Raw genomic sequence first — 17,838 nt, 5'->3', positions numbered from 1 at the left:
GAGGGTATCAACATCAAGAGGTTGCTGGTAATGTTTGCTTGGAGTAGGTGGGGGTGGTGAACTCCAGGTAGATGGCTGTGGTGCCAAGGACTTGTCATATGGCTGAGCCATTGACGGTGGGAACCTGGAATATATTGGGGGAGGCTCTTGCCAAGAGAGAATAGACCTTTGGAGTGCTTCCTATTATGTGGGAATTAGCTGCCACACTGTGTGTGCTTTTTGAAAAAGGGAGAACATTGTCTTTTAATTTTTTAAAAAAACGTTTACAGTAAAAAAACCAAAATGCATGTACTACTATAACATAAAACGTACCTAATATATAAACACAAAATACAAGTGCACCCCTCACCCTAGGGACCATTATATTTTACATGCTTTTGCTTATAATAGAAATCTCCCTTCTTCTTTATACAATTCAAAAATACTTCTAAAAATACATACATTCATTACTCTTTTTTTCTCTTGACCTTTACACAATTTAGATTTATAAATTATTCCCATGTTTCATTGAATTAGTTAATCTTTATCTCTTCTTTTTAAAACTTTATTTCTGAAGTAGTATATCATTAACTGCTATATTCCATACTTCATTAAACCACTCTTGCAACTGAAAAGCCCAATGCTGCTTCCAATTTTTTGCTATAAGCAATTGAGTGGTGGTTATCAGGTTCATTATCATTTATTTATTATTATTATTTTATTTTTTTGGACTATTCACCTAACAATTTTCTATCATCAATAACAATGCTGTTTTTAGAACCATTTCAGTGTTGACTTTCAATAATTCTCTAATTGTTGTTGTGGGTTTTTCGGGCTTCTTGGCCGTGTTCTGAAGGTGGTTCTTCCTAACGTTTCGCCAGTCTCTGTGGCCGGCATCTTCAGATGATCGGCGGCTCCAAAATGGCCGCCAGACGCGAAAACATCGCTGGAGGGGTAAGTTTAGACGCTTATTGGAACGCATTAAACTAAGTTTAATGCGTTCCAATAGGCTTTCCTTGCCCGTACAGCGATCTTTTCGTATAGCGAAGGTTAATCCGGAAAGGATTAACCTCGCTATACGGGGCACCACTGTACTATAAAACTGAGTTAGTGGGGAGGTGTGGCGGGGAGGTGGTTTGTATGAGACCACAGATGATCTCTCTAAAAAGAACAGGTTACCTACCTGTAACAGTAGTTCTTCAGGTAGACCCTAATTCACACGTAGGGTGATTTGCATATGTGCAGACCCTTCTTGGAATGTTCTAAAGCTTCTGTGATGAGCAAGCAGTCATGCTAGCATAGGCCCTGCCCTGTTATAAGTACCTTTGTGCTGAGCCTTTTCTCTCAGTTCCCATCAACTGCTGCTGCAGGAGAGGACATGACAGAGAGTGGAGGATGGATGGGATGTGTGACTTCACAGAGTACTATGCGAAGAACTGTTAAAGGTAGGTAACCTGTTCTTCTTTATGGCCTCTGTGAATCACACTTGGGTTGACTAGCAGGCTCCCTTACCTGGAAGGAGGGTGTCACACCAGAATCGGGGCCAACACCGCCCTTCCAAAGGTGGCATCCATCTTTTGCTAATGTCCAAGCAATAGTGATGAACACTGATAGCTGCGATCATGTAGCAGCTGCGCAGGTATCTGGCAGAGGGATGCCCAAACAAATAGTGGAAGCTATTCACTTAGAGATCTGTTGAGAGGAAACTTGGAAACCCATTGATGGACCTTTAAGAGTTGCGGGGACTGCTGAAAATGCTGAGTACATGCCGCATAGAAAGCCAAAGCTCGTTGGATGTCTAGGAAATGAACCACTCACTCCTGCAACATTGATGGATATGGAAAGGAGGACAGCAAGATGTGGGCTGGGACATGTGGAATGGAGAGACAACCTTCAGAAGAAAGGAACCATCCAGGAACAGGTGGACTTTATTGGGGTGGAACTGCAGGTAAGAATAGTCACAGAGGAAAGCAGATAATTCGCTGGCTCGCCTCGCTGAAGTGACCACCATTAGAAATGCAGACTTGAGTGTAAGCAGGTGCAAGTCATCTGAGGCCAATGATTCGAAAGGTGCTTGCAAAAGCTGCCTGAGCACAAGAGTCAACAACCATTGAGGTAGGGGTGGCTTCATATCAGGGAAGAAATGTGTCAGGCCTTTGAGAAAGTGCTTTACCACTGAATGTTTGAAATACCGTGAATGAAGCGAACCAGCCAGCTGATAAATTATTATTGCTGGCAGATATCCCTGCACAGGCAAGATGCAGAGGCCCTAAAGCAAGAAATGCAGAAACATGCACATTGAAGGGTTGACAGGTGTTTTGTCTATAGAACAAGAGAAGGACTCAGATTTCCTCGACCTATAAAGGAAGGCATTCCTGGTGGAGGATTGGTGTGCTGTCTTGAATGAGTAGATGAGGAAGGCATTGGAGATGGTCAGCATCAGATATGAGACGTTGCAGAACTGGGAACCACAGTTGGCCACCAGGATGGCATCAGATCTGTCTTAATGAAGTTCGACAATCATCTTGTGTAGAAGAGGAAAAGGAGGGAACAGGTAACAGAGTCCGAGGCCAGCGCTTGATGAATACGTCACCTCGAGACCCCTTCCCAGTCCCTGCTTCGGAGTCGTAGTGGTGGCATTTCATTCACTCAAGAGGCAAACATGTCAAGCTTGAGTGTCCCCCAATGGGTGCATATGGTACAAAAACCTTATGGATTGAGCTTCCACTCATGTGCTTGCCATTCTTTGTGACTGAGGAAGTCGGCTATGCTGTTGTCCTGACCTGTCACGTGCATCGCTGTGATAAATAAGACACTATTCCCACAGGTCTACTACTAGGTAGAGCAAGCTCAGGGAATGGGTTCCCCTTTGTTTGGTGATTAAATACATTGCCATGGTATTGTCTGTGATGATTTGTACCATTTTGCCCTAAATATGGTTTTGAAATGCCTTGCATGCCTTGATTGTTGCCAGGAGCTCCAGCTCATTGATACGGAGCTTTCTCTCTCTCTGAGAAAAATGCCACATGGATCTGGAGGATTCCACATTAGGTTCCCCAGCCAGTCAGGCTTGCATGGGTGGCGATTTGAAGGCGAGGTTGTGGCTGCTTGATGGGCCTGCCAACTGCCAGATTGTCCTGATGTTGGGCAGCCAACATGGGAGTCATAGTGAGAAGAGTGGAGGGATAGTCGGAGATTGGATCAATCAGAGCAAGAAACGCTTGCAGTGATCTAATTTTCAGGTGGGTGTGAGGAACAAGGGACATTGTGGAGACAATCATCCACAGGATATGCTGCACCATGAAAGCTTTGATCCTGGCATACAGGGTGAAGGTACTGAGTAAAGGGACAAGCTTAAGATGTTTTTCTTCTGGGAGAAATGCTCTGGTTTTCTTCGAGTCTAAGGATGCACTGATGTATTGGATGTGTCTTGTTGGGTTTAGAAAATACTTTTCTAAGTTTATTGTGAGGCTGAGATCTTGGAGAAGTTATAGTGTGATGGTAGTGTCCCTACAGGCTTTGGTGCTGGAGTGAGCTATGAGACAGCTGTCAATATATGGAAAGACCTGAATTCCTTGAAGCCTGAGGTATGCCGCTAATGGTGCTATGCATTTGGCAAATATTTGAAATGCAGTGGAGAGATCAAATAGTAGCCTCTGGAATTGGGAAGCCTGACCATCGAGCTGAAAGTGAAGGAATGGCCTGTGGGAGGGAGGGATTAATATGTGAAAGTTAGGTGTTCCACAGATAGATGTCGGCAAATGAATCTTTCTTGTGGAGCAGAGGCAGAATGGACTCTAGGATAACCATGTGGAATTTGTTTGTGGTGGTAAAGGAGTTCATGTCCCTCAGGTCCAGAACAGGGCAATCCCCCCCCATCTTTCTTGGGAATCGTGAAATGATACTAGAAAAACCCATGGGATGTGTGATAGGATGGTACCCATTCAATGGCATATTTGAGGAGTTAATATGGTATTTCCTCCCTTAGGGTCACCAAAGAGAGATTGGTCCTGTGGTAGGACAGAGGAGTGTGATGGAACTCTGTGCGATATCCCTGTTCCACGATGGAGAGAACCCACCTTTCCATGGTGACGTTTTTCCACGCAGGCAAGCAGTTGAGGAAGGTGGGGCATTTGTGGGAGTGGGGGGGGGGAGGAGGAAGCATAATGATCTCAGCCTTTGTCTTTTCAAACTTGCTGCTTGGTCTTAAGGTCCTGTCACCTGAAAGCAGTTTGGGGTTGAATCCTGGTGTGGGCAGGTTCCTGCATATAGTAGGTAGATATAGATGACTATGCCCTTCTTGAGGGGCTTTCTGGTTAGTTATTGAGGGACACTGCCACTGGGGGTGCTGAGCTTGCTGCTGTTGGACTGGATAGACAACCCCCCAATGCCTGGCAGCTGTATGCTTCTTCTGGACATTTTCCAGAACGTCATCTATCTCTTCATTAAACAGACCTTCACCATTGAAGAGTAAGTCCTCAATACAGGCACGGCATCCTCCATGAGGCCTGTTGTCCGAAGCCACAAGAAACGGCAGAACACCACTGCAGTGACCATTGACTGGCTGTGGCATCAACAGCATGCCGCACTGCCAGCATTTGCTGCTTAGTGAGGGATAGCCCTTCTTGCTGGAAAGTTAGGGTGAGTACTCTCTTTTCTCTGGCAGTGTCTTAAGAAGGGTAGACATGTTCTCCCACCAGAAACAGTGGTAGGTGCCCATCACCCCCTGATAATTGGCCCCTTGCACAGTAAAAGCTGCAGATGAGTAAAGCCTCCAGCCCATTGCATCCATGCACCGACTATATTAGGCATGTTTAGATTCCATCAATGTTGGGAGCGCAACTGGGAGACCCCTACAAAGACTGAATTTGGGGCTGGCTGTTTCTGGAGAAAACCTGTATTGGGATTGTGGATATGGTAAAGGTTGTTGCCCCTTCAAGCGATGGCTTGAGAGGAGGTTGGTTTAGTCCAGGAGCATTTTGCCATGCTCAGCAAGGATGGGAGCATGGAAATACGAACAGTTGTGGTGGTTGCTTGAGAAACTGGATCATATAGGTGATCCTCTGGCTCTGTAAAGGGCCTATGGATGTTGATATTGAGGAACTTTGCCATCTGCACTATCAACTGGGCATAATTCTGTAAGTCTTTCACTAGGGAAGGAAGTTCTTGATTCACCAGGTCTGACTCTGATGACGTGAGGACGACCAACAGTGTCTCCAGGCAGGGCCCCTGATTGAAAGGGTCATATCCAAGAGAGGAACCTTCCAACTGATGGTCTCCGTTGGACTCATAGCCCAGCCCTGAGAGATGTGGGGGTTGCACAGAGTGTTGGTGTCAGGAGATCAATGCTGAAACTGCCATGGTGGGGCATGGCGGGTGGCCTTGACGTTGGATGGTGTCAATAGATGCTGATCAACAGTAGTGATATGAGACTAGGTCACGATATCCAGGATTGACTGAGGGATGTTGATGCCAGGCAGCATCTCAATGCCAACAAGATGTTGAAGACCCCTATGAAAGTTCACTGGGCTACACTGAAGACAGTGAGAGTGACCTTGAGGAGTGGCCAGCCACCGACTCTCCAGTTGTGGAAAGTAGTGACAGGCTGGTGCAGCGAAGGCTATCGATGCCAAAGGATCCTTGCGGCTTTGTTGAGGTCTCTTTGGACTAAAAGATCAATCAGTGTCTGATGGAGCTCAACATGGGAAGTGGTGACATGCCTGCTTTGATGTCGACAGCTCCTCTGCACGTCCCGAGTGCTCGGATAGTGCTGAAGCACAGCCTCATGTTGACACCTGATAACAGCAAGCAGATGCCTCAGTGCAGCACTGCTCAGGGCAAAAACACTCCCTGCGGTAGCGTTGGCTGGAATGCCTCTCTGGGCCCACACAAGACGGCGGGTTGTAAAGTGAGGCTGGTGACTGTCCCTCTCCAAATGAGGTTCAAATTTTAATTCCGGACTGGCATGGAACACGGATGGATCATTATGTCCAGAGGCCTCCAAGCGGCCAGAGCCAACTTCTGAAGCCCCAGCAGGGGACGTGAGACAGGTGATCCGGCCTCTGCGGTGTAGCGGCTTCCAATGCTCCATTTAGTCTCCCCAGCCCAGAGACTGGGGAAGATGCCTTGGAGACGGCTGGTGTGCTGGCAGGGGCCTGTCTTCCGAGAAGGACTCAATGCAAATGAGGTCTTTCAGCTCGGAGAAGGGAGCTGTCATCCCCCAGTTTTGTTTGGTGTCTCAGGTCTTTGCTGCCTTTGCCTTCTTTGGTGGCTGAGGACCTGTGTCAGTTGACCAGTTGGTCAATGTCTTGTTTCCTTCACATTGAAGGCTTCAGACTTGGAGGCCTTGATGTTGACGCTGACACCTTGGCTTTCGGAGGCGAAGTTGCAGCTGAGGAGGCCAACGCCAAAGGTGGTTGAACCCATGATTCTTCTGGGCATAAGGAGACAGCTGAGGACTGCTGCTTGGTTGTCCTTGAAATGGCCTTCTCCATGGCTTGTCTGGGGTGTCGCCTTACAAATAGGCTGAGCCATGATGTTTTCTGGCTACAGAGACTCCTCCCAAAGGTGAAGTCTCAGCCTAGAGAGCCAGCTGCAAAGGACCCCTCCGCTAAACTTCTTACAATGGGAATTCGAGGAGATCTGGTGAGCTTCTTCGAGGCAGAAAAGGGACTTATCATAGCTGTCGGATAATAGGATTTCATTACTGCAGTCAACGCAGCACTTGAATAACCCTTTAGAGGCCATAAACTGTTTAGACTGGGAGAAAGGGGGGCGAAGCCCAAAGGGCCAAGCTTGGGTGTAGGAGGTCACCAGGAGCTAAGGTTTGAACTGCTAATGCTTAACTTTAAAAAATCAACAAATCTCTCTTTTTAGGTTGAAAAACTCACAGAAGCTGGAATGTGTGTTTCCTAGGTTCTCAACATGGTGGTTGAGAAGAACTTAGGAGACAGTCTCGGCACCAAGGTACTTACAGGAGGGAAGGAGGTGCCTATGCTATAGTGTCTGCTTGCTCACTGCAGAAGCTCTAGAATGTTCCAAGGAGGCTCTGTGCATGCTCGAATCACCCTAAGTGTGATTCACAGAGACCATGAAGAAGAACCACTGTTACAGGAATGTGTAAGCAACCTGTACTATTTCTTTGTGTTGTCTGTGACTCACACTTATGGGTGACTGGTAAACCTGCTTGCTGAAGGAGAGTAGCCATCAAGCTAGTACAGAGGAAAGCACTGTTTCCTCTACTAAAGGCAAAGAAGCACAGATAGCTTACCTCTAACTTTTCTTCTTAGAGTTGTTATCTGTAAACTCACACATCTGATCTTTCTCCCCTTATGTTGTCCTGCTATCTTATTTTCATTATATCGCCAACAGATGTGGAACTGAGGAAAAACTGCTAATTGTATCTAGGCATGCATGTCACAGTAGCAGGGGCAATTCTAGAATATTAAAAGCTTGCCTCCAGCAATGAAGGCATGCCACTGAAATCCAGTACTAACATAGCATAACAGTCTTGCTGTGTTTGAATCATGTGAGTTCCAGGATGGAAACAGGATTTCCCAGCAATCTCCACCCCAATCACATACATCATTACTCTTATGCCAGCATAATTTATGAAACAGGATTTTGGCTGGGGTCTTGTCATTTACAGCAGTGGTTCTTAACCTTTGTTACTCGGATGCTTTTGAACTGCAACTCCCAGAAACCCCAGTCAGGACAGCTGGTGGTGAAGGCTTCTGGGAATTGCAGTCCAAAACTCCTGAGTAACCCAAGGTTAAGAACCAGTGATTTACACTAAAGAAAGATGAATTTGGGCTGAAAAACATTAACAATAAAAACAGGTTTTATAGTACAGTATAGGAACAGATTGATTTTGCTAGGATTGTTGAAAAATACTTGAAAATGTTCAAGATGGAAGGTGGGGGAGACAGGAACCTTGACAGCTTACAACCAGCAGAATTTGGTTAGGAAACTAAGGATACCCTATAGTTACTAATCAGTTTTCTTTTCCAAAGAAGAGTAAAATAATTTATACTTGGTAACACAGCTTGTGAAATTTCTTGCTTATTATGAATGAAATACATTCTAATACATGCACCTCATTGGTAGAAACACAGAACTGTAGAACTGGATGGGGTCCCAAAGTTAATCTAACCAATGGCAATCTAACATCTGTTTAAAAAACTCCAGCAAGAGGACACTATCTCCCCTTGTGAGTTCAGTGCCTCTTTGTTTCTCCTTGTGAGGATATGCTTAGCATGTTGCACAAAGTGGGGATTCTGGCTTGTTGCTCACTGTACAAGCCAGAATCATAGACCCAAATTGATTTTTGGCTTATTGTTTTGCATTCAGTGTTCCGCAAATCGCTGAAGTATTCCACTAAAGAAATAAGCCAATATGCATGATTTACAATTACAGTGGTGCCCCGCACCACGGCGATAATTCGTTCCCCAGAAATCGCTGTTAAGCGAAAATATTGTCCAGCAAAAACAGTTTCCCCATTGGAATGCATTGAAACCCATTTAATGCGTTCCATTGGGGAAATTACCTTGTCATCCAGCGAAGATCGCCCATAGGGGAAGTCATTTTCCGAGTGCCTGTTAAAATGGCTGCCCTGCGAAGCATGGATCCGGAAAACACAGGGCAGCCATTTTGCGGAGCGGGAAAACATCGTCTTGCGAACAAATGGTTCGCGAAGCACGGACCTAATAGTCGTCAAGCGAAAATCCCCCATAAGAAAAAGTCACTGTCCTGTGGATTCGTCGTACAGCGGTGTCATCGTCTAGCAAGGTACCAGTGTAAGTTTTTTCTGAAAGGCACGCTCATGATTCAGAATTAGACATCATGTTTTATTTCAGATACACACCAAATAGCTATTTAATTTCCTTTGTATTTACATGGTAATGTCAATATGGACTATTTTATGAACTACAACACGTTCAGCTTTCAGCCTGGAGGCAGGCGGTACAGCATGGCCTCTCCCAATTTGAAGGGACACTTGTCCAGCAGGCCGAGGCAAAGAAACAGTCTCGAAGCCAGCAATATCAGGGAGCTGGACAGGGTACAGATTGTATTTGTCTTCCGTCGGGAAGGGATTGTCACTCTTGAATTGGCCTTCTCAGCCACACTAGACACTGTTCCAAAACCTCTATTAAGAGCATGTTACCATGGTCTCTTGAGACTGAAGGAAGTAGGGCTATGAACTACATAAACACCTGTCAATATACTTGTTTGTCTATTAAAGCTATTTGTATACTACCCAATTTACTGCAAAGCACTATTCTGGGTGGCTGACAGTAATTTACTAAACCCAATACAATAAAATATCCCATAACAAATGAACAGACACATTGATGGCTGACCAGTATCATTCTTACAACTAATTACTGATAGTTAAAGTAAACATTGACATTTTAAAACTTCTAACCTGTTCCTACTCTCACAAGATCTTTTCTGTATTGGATGACATTTTGAGTCAGTGTGATTTTATGTATCATAACATGCAATGAGTATGGAAAGGAACCATTGGCTATTTATACAGTGGTGCCTCGCTTAGCGATTGCCTCGTTTAACGATGTATTTGCTTAGCGATGAGGTTTTTGGAGCGATTTTGCGCTCCGTTTAGCGATGTTTCCAATGGGGAAATTTCGTACAGCAATGTTCAGGACCTTGCTTCGCTTAGCGATGACAGTTTAGGTCCCCCTGTTTCGCTTAGTGATGTCCATTTTCACTATTTTAAATGTGTCTTAAAATGTTCAAAAACTGTTTAAAATGCTTGGAATTGTTAGTGTACCCTGTAAAACCTTTGCAAACTTAATTTGGCTTTGTTCTGAGTCTTCGTTAATTTTTGGTGAATTCCACCCCCCATTGGAATACACTGAACTGTCACAGTTCAATGCATTCCAATGGGGTGGTGGTGGAAATTCACCAAAAATTAACGAAGACTCAGAACAAAGCCAAATTAAGTTTGCAAGGATTTTACAGGGTGCACTAACGATTCCAAGCGTTTTAAAGTTTTTGAACATTTTAAGACACTTTAAAAATAGCGAAAACGGACCTGTCAAAACCATTGAAATGCATTGAAACCTACTGAATGCATTCCAATGGGGGAACCGTGTTTTGCTTAGCGATGTTTCCTATGGTGATTTTCGCTTAAGGACGGTAATCCGTTCCCATTGGAACAGATTATCTGGTTTTCAATGCATCTCTATGGGAAAACGCATTTCGCTTAGCAATGTTTTCCCATAGTGATGTTTTTTTTTAACCAATTAAAATCGTTAAGCGAGGCACCACTGTACTTCCTGCTTTCTGTGTAACATCCAAAATGGTTGAGGAGCAAGAGCTAAATCTATGGGAAACAAGGATGGGTTATGGAGAAAATGGTATGGATCTCACATAGCAGATTCCTTCTTTCAGATGTTAAACATATTTACATGGGGTATCCTTTTGAAGAGTGTTTAGAAATTTCAGCTGTTCCAAAATGCTACAATCAAACTTTTAATAAGGCTGGTTACAAAGGGCATGGAATTCCCATACTACAACTACTCCAATGGCTACTATTCTGTTTCTAGACTCTATTGAGAGTGCTGATTGTGACCTACAAACTCCTGTACATCTTAAATCCAGGACATTTGAATGACTGCATCTTCCCACGTGAGCCTATACACACTTTAAGATCTCTGTGAGAGACCTTTCTCCCCTTCTGCCCACATATTCATGATGTGATGATTTAAGAGACAACATTTTCAATGGCTACTTCCAAGCTGTGGAACTTCCTTGGGAGACTAGGTGCCCTATTCCATGCCTTTCCACTACCAGGAAAAAAGCTTTCTCTTCAGGCAAGCTTCTGATCACTGATTCAGCTGCAGAGAAAAGAGTTTTTAACAGGAGATGCTGCACTTTTTTCTCTTTCAAATTCTTTTTTAAAGAGTATGTATGGCTTTTTCTGTTTCTAAATTGTATTCAGTTTAATATACTTTTAATATGATGTGTTTAATTACATTTTTAATATTTAAAATTTTGTATTCCCCTCATTTTGAAAGCGGTTTTGTATTGTTGAATGAGGAAAAAGTGCACGATATAAAAATTAACTAAAATAATATATAAATTCATCTATAATCTTAGATTAAAGTAAACTCAAGCCTTTTGTTTCCTCTTGTTTTCTATGTCCTATAATATATAAATCCAAATCAGAGAGTAGAAGAGAGAAAATGCTTAAATATAACTAACCTGTACTTTGTGCCCAAGGCAGTGGTTCTTGGTGATGCCAAGTCAGTATGCACCGATGATATTCTGGACGAGGGTCCAATTTTACATCACATGATAACTGCAAAAAAGCACACACCACAAGGAAAATGAATGTTTTTTCTGTTTTACTGGAAAAACTCTACAATGTACAGCAATGTAAACATTCATAGAAAGGATGTCCAAAATCAGCCCACGTGAAGAATGTTGCACTGGAACTGAGCAGAAACTTAAAAGACAATGTTGGCTTGATTAGCTAGAGAAAAGCTGAAACGATAAGCATATTTTCAAACCTCATACCTAATGAAAATGTATTACTGTACTTTAACACAGGGAATTTATATTGTATTTAGTTTCTTTTATCAATCTCACTCAAGTAGCCCTTGATTCTTTCCCAAAGTAAACAATCACCAAGTGCAACCCAAAGTCTGGAATCTAGAGCACCCTTCCTTGGGAGGTTTGTTTAGCCTCTAGGCTTCCATCAATAGACAAAGAGCTTTCTTTTTAGGCAGTCCATCAGAACTTGAATGGACACCTGAAAAGGGAGTTTTAATAAGATATGCTTTATGCTTTACTGCCTACTCATGTATTTTTAAAGTGTTCAAAATTATTTTAAATTATCAGTCATTTAATATCAGCTGGGATCTTACTAGCATTAGCATAAAGTTTGTATAACTTGTCATGGCTATTTGATTATGTATCTTGGTTGCACAACTGGATGCTTGACCAGGCATCTCATCAACTAGCTGTGGCAAGTTACGCAGACCTTATGCAAACACGCCTGGGATTCTAGCCATTGTATGTTCCCCACACCCAATAAATTGTGTTTCTGGATCAATGGTCAGGAAACAGGGGTAAATTACCCCAAATGGGATAAAAATGAAAATCCTGGGGGTAATGAGGACGGTTGCAGCAATGTGACCGTCCTCATTACCCCCAGACATTTTATTTCCGACAATACTGTGTGTAGGTGAGCATTCCATCGTGGGGAGAGTGAGCCCCGGCAAGGAACTGCACAGGGCATCCACCGGCCCTCCTCACCTCCAAAGTGTGGGGGGGAGGGTAGTGGACCAGGTCAGCTGGACTCTTTGCTCGGCGGAGCCCTGGCTGAAGCTCTCCTTCCTGCCTATGCCCACCTGCCCAGTGTGCTGGTGAGGAGGCCCCCTTCCCACCCCGCCTCACCTGAGCTCATGGCCAGTGGACCTGCTGGCCCTGTGGTGCCCGCCTCCCCTTGCCAATGACGTGATTTCCCAGTGGCGTGGCAGCTCCAGACTGGCTGCTTGGGCAGCAGCCGCAGGTCCCGGGAGAGCGCAGAGGTGGGGGGGGGGGGTCAGCTGTGGACAGCGAGAAGGGAGGGGCGGTGCTGGGAGAGGGCGTATATAATGTTGGTGTATATAAATTTTTTTGGGAGGTAAAAGATAAAAAAGTTCCCTGACCCCTGTTCTAGACGTATCTGTTTTTAAAATTCGTTTGTTAGATGTTTTGGACTCCCTATACTGGGAGAAAAGTGGGACAGAAATGAAACAAATCACCTGGTCACAAGCATTCAAATAGGGAACTCACCTTTTTAAAATCACTCTTCTCCCATTTTGAATGGTTATTCTGTTCCTGGTAAGCCTGTAGCAAGATACTTTGGCAACTCAGCATAAAGTGATGGCGAACCTATGGCACGCGTGCAACAACTGGCACGCGGCAAAACTTTTGAAGTGGCTGCAGCTGGGATTCCCCCTTTTTCTTCCTGTTCTGGGTCCTTTAACTTCCTGTCCATCCCCATGATTCCCCCTTTAACTTCCTGTCTGTCCCCATGATTCCCCCTTTAACTTCCTGTCCGTCCCCAAGATTCCCCCTGAAATGGCCACTTCCTGTTCCGGTTCTGGTCTTCTGGGTGGCACGGCAGCCCCTGGTTTCTTTGGGCACTCAAGCCAAAAAAGGTTTGCCTCCACTGGTACGCCTTGCACCTTTATGTCTTGCAAGAAAAACTGTTGATTAACTTCGCAGCACTATAGTATGTACTATCACTGGCTCTTGGCTGTTTAGGGTAAGCCTTGTTGTGTACTTCAGGTTTTGGCTCAGAGGGGATTAGGGTAGACAGAGAAGCCAAAGGGATGTCATCTGTTCTTATTATATAAACAATTAACTGGCCTCACTCTTATGTCTGCTGATAGGTTATTGTAAGCTCTGTTTGAACCTGAACAATTGATGTCTTGCCTACCAGGCCCATAGCCTAATGAAGATTTTTTTTTTTTTAAAGAAAGACTTTTTTGGATGCACTGAGGGAAAAAATCCTTTTTCCTCTTTGCCAAATAACATAGAATCATACTTACTTTTTTAAAAAAAAGGACTAATGTGTACAAAAACCATGAAGGTGCTAAACAAGGTGTTTTGTGGCACCTTTTGGACTAACAGATTCATTTTAGCATCAGTTTTCACAGATCAAAGGGACGTGGTGGCGCTGCGGGCTAAACCGCAGAAGCCTGTGCTGCAGGGTCAGAAGACCAGCAGTCGTAAGATCAAATCCACACAACGGAGTGAGTTCCCGTCGCTTGTCCCAGCTCCCGCCAACCTAGCAGTTCGAAAGCATACAAATGCAAGTAGATAAATAGGGACCACCTCAGTAGGAAGGTAACGGCGTTCCATTTATTTATTTTATTTTATTTTATTTATATCCCGCCTATCTGGTCGGGTCAGGACCACTCTAGGCGGCTAACAACAAAAATACTACTACAATAAAATTAATATATAAACAATAATTAATAATAAAACATTACACAAAGTGAAAGGAACGATAAGAGAGGGAAAGGGTGTCAGGAGCGTCAGGGATTATCTGATGGAAAGGCCTGCCTAAACAGCCATGTTTTTAATTGATTCTTAAAGATACCCAGCGAGGGGGCCACGTGAATCAGGAGGTAAGTTGTTCCAGAGCCATGTCTAGTCGCGCTGGCCACGTGACAACGGAAGTGTCTACGGACAGACGGTGGCTCTACGGCTTGGAGATGGGGATGAGCACTGCGCCCTAGAGTCGGACACAACTGGACTAAATGTCAAGAGGAACCTTTACCTTTCACAGATCACTATCCACTTCCTCAGATGAATGGAATACGACATTAGGGCTTCAAGTCTGTAGGCCCTAATGTTGTACTCCATGCATTTGAGGAGACAAACTGTAATTCATAAAAATGAAGCTAAAATAAATTTGTTAGTCCAAAAGATGACACAAGACACTGTCATTTTATTGGCACAAGCTTAATACACATACCCCATGAAGGTACAGATTTCATGGACCTAAAGAGAAACTGAGCATGTGGTGACTAGGATGCTTCAAACTGCATACAATAGCCAAAAATATATGTAGTAAAATAAAAATGTACTGAGCTAGTTCTGCTGCAGTCAACTTAAGGGACAAAGTATCCCTGGATTTTTAGACTTGAATGAACATGGAACCAGACTGATGGTGTGTAACATTAAAAAGGTGGCAGAGCAGCTTTTAAACTGAATCTCAGGGGAAAGCCGACAGAAGCCGAGTGGCGTCCAGTTTGGGACTCCTTGTCCCTGTGGAATGAGGGTGGAGAGGGTAAAGAACCACAAAGTGATGACAGTGTAGGAATTAAGACTGGGAGTGTGATGGGATGTGATAGTTGGTCCACTGCAATGAGAAGCTGTGAAAAAAGAGAGAAATAAACAAGCAGCCCTCCTTGGGGGACCCAGTACGCAGGTGCTTTTATGCAAATGCCCGAAGCTTCCAAGCAAAGATGGGACAGCTGGAACATTTGGTGGTTAGGGATAACATGGGTATAGTGGCAATAATGGAAACCTGGTGGAATTTGGAGAACCAGTGGGATACCGCAGTGCCAGGCTATAAACTCTATAGGAGAGATAGAGAGGGACATGTTGGAGGTGGGGTGGCCATCTATGTCAAAGAAGAGGTAGAATCCAGCAGAATGGAGATGGATGACAGGTCTGACTCGTGTGTGTGTGTGTGTGTGTGTGTGTGTGTGTGTGTGTGTGTGTGTGTGTGTGTGTGTGTGTGTGTGTGTGTGTGTGTGTGTGTGTGTGTGTGTGTGTGTGTGTGTGTGTGTGTGTGTGTGTGTGAGAGAGAGAGAGAGAGAGAGAGAGAGAGAGAGAGAGAGAGAGAGAGAGAGAGAGAGAGATGGGCACCTTGAAATTAGGAGATAAATCAGGGAGGTGTCCAAGAGTGACAGAATTGTAATCGTGGGGGACTTCAATTATCCTCACATCGACTGGGTCAGTGGATGCTTGGGTCAAGAAAGAGAGACTGGGTTTCCTGACATACTAAGTGACTGTGCCTTGAAGTAACTTGTCATGGAGCCCACCAGAGGCCAGGTTAAAAAGGGAAAAAAGGGGGGACCTGGGAAACTACAGGCTGGTTAGCCTAACGTCTGTTCCAGGGAAGATGGTGGAAAGCCTCATCCAAGATAAAATCTTAAAACCCACAGAAGAACAAGCCCTGCTGAGGAAAAATCTGCATGGCTTCTGTAAGGCTAAGTCTTGCCTCACAAACCTTTTAGAATTCTTTGAAAAGAATTCTAATGTCAACAGGTATGTGAATGCAGGCGAACCAGTGGATTTGATCTATCTGGATTTTCAGAAGGTGTCTGACACGGTCCTGCACCAAAGGCTGCTGAGAAAACTTCACAATCGAGATAAGAGGGCATGTTCTCTTATGGATTGAGAATTGGTTGAGAACCAGGAAACAGAGAGGAAGCGTCAGTGGGCAACTTCCACAATGGAGAGAAGTGAAAAGCAGTGTGCCCCAGGGATCTGTCCAGGGACTGGTGCTTTTCAACCTGTTCATAAATGACCTGGAGATAGGGATAAGCGGTGAGGTGGCCAAGTTTGCAGATGACATGAAACTTTTCTGGGTGGTGAAGACCAGAAGGGATTGTGAAGAGCTCCAGAAGGATCTCTCCAAACTGGGAGAACGGGTGGCAAATTGGCAAATGTGTTTCAATATAAGAAAATATAAAGTAATGCACATTGGTACGAAACCCCAAAACTTTATCAGCTAATGGGTTCTGAGCTATCCGTGAGGCATCAGGAAAGAGATCTGGGTGTGCTGGTGGACAGCTCGATGGAAGTGTCAACCCAGTGTGCAGCGACAGTGAAGCAGGCCAATTCCATGCTACATACAGTGGGGTCTTGACTTAAGAACGGCTCGAGTTAAGAACATTTTGACTTAAGAACCACTCTCATAGGAAAATATTGACTTGACTTACATACTTAGATTTGAGTTAAGAACTGAAAAAAAACCACGTGGGAGGCAGGGAAAGTGCAAAATTTGAACTTTCAGTTAACTGTTGGCCAGTGAAAAGGGTGCCTGTCTGCTTCCTCACTCCTCCCAGCGTTTAGAGAGTGGATTGGGAGACAGTCTTCAGACTGCCTGGTACTGTACTGCCTGGACTGTATTTTCCCTGCCTTCCCTGAACCTTTCTTGACCTAAGAAAAAAAAGAAACAAAATATCCCCCTCTAGTGGTCGAAGGCGGAATAGCAGCTTCCCATTAGTTTCTATGGACAGAAAAGAGCAGATACGGATCAAATGGTTTTCAATGCATTCCTATGGGAAATGCAGATTTGACTTGAGAACGTTTTGACTTGAGAACCGCCTTCCAATACGGATTAAGTTTTCCAGTCAAGACCCCACTGTATCATTAAAAAAGAAAATATAACAGCCTACATTATAATGCCATTATCTGGTAAGTCCACACCTGGGGTTCTGGTTGCTGCACCTCAAAAAAGACATCGTGAAACTGGAAAAGGTTTGGGGTTCTTTAGTCTAGAGTAGGGATCTCCAAACTAAGGCTGGAGGCCATATCCGACCCACCTTGCCTTTTTATCCAGCCCGTGAACAGGCCAGCGTGTGTGTGTGCTGGCATGTGTGTGTGTGTGCGCACGTGCTCAGCCCTCAAAAACATGGAGCATATATAATGTGGCCCTCCTGCTGAAATGTTTGGAGATCCCTGGTCTAGAGAAAAGCCACCTGAGGCAGGGGGGACATGATTGAGACATATACAATTGTGCAGGGGATGGATAAAGTGGATAGAGGGAAGCTTTTTTCCCTCTCAAGAAATACCAGAACCAGATACAGGAAGATGGACTAGATGGGCCCTTGGCCTGATGCAGCAGGACTCTTCTTATGGTCTTGTTATGTTCATTTAGATATGGATTAGGCAAATGCTAAATCACAATTAATTTAATCTTTCACACCAGAAACGGGTTGTTGCTGTAAACCTGGCAAAACCTTTTTTTCGACCATATAATTATCAGATTTTACTAGATCATTTAATAGTTCTGTCAGGTTCAGTTTTACTAACAGCTTGTATTTAACTATCTTGTTCAACAAAACAATCTAGGGGGTAATCAGAGAGAAAATATTTCAGGATGATTTATCTGAACGTTACCAGTCAGTCCTTTTAATAGAAAAACATGACTGCATTATTTTGTAAGCTGTGGAACTTATAATATCTAAAATAAAGCATGTGTAGAAACTGGGCATTTTTGCCTATAATGTTAACAATCTAAAAGATGTTGCACACAGTCTTCATTGAATGTAAAGTATTTTTCAAAGTACAACAAAATATTGCAAAATCTGTTCATTTGAC

The 17,838-nt window shown here is 44.1% G+C and overlaps 1 protein-coding gene across 48 annotated transcripts in view; it reads right to left on the bottom strand.

Annotated features, from left to right (window-relative positions):
* GPHN (gephyrin) overlaps positions 1-17,838 on the bottom strand; it is a 454,199-nt gene that overhangs the window by 1,428 nt on the left and 434,933 nt on the right. For all 48 annotated transcript variants that reach the window (XM_072986103.2, XM_078390238.1, XM_078390313.1 and 45 more), the window contains one exon: positions 11,206-11,302. In XM_072986103.2, the coding sequence (XP_072842204.2) occupies positions 11,206-11,302 (97 nt within the window). The remainder of the gene's footprint in view (positions 1-11,205; positions 11,303-17,838) is intronic.

Source organism: Pogona vitticeps, chromosome 1, assembly GCF_051106095.1.
Source record: "Pogona vitticeps strain Pit_001003342236 chromosome 1, PviZW2.1, whole genome shotgun sequence".
Taxonomy (NCBI): domain Eukaryota; kingdom Metazoa; phylum Chordata; class Lepidosauria; order Squamata; family Agamidae; genus Pogona; species Pogona vitticeps.
Note: the sequence above shows the minus strand (reverse complement) of the source record. Positions and strands in the feature narration are given on the sequence as shown.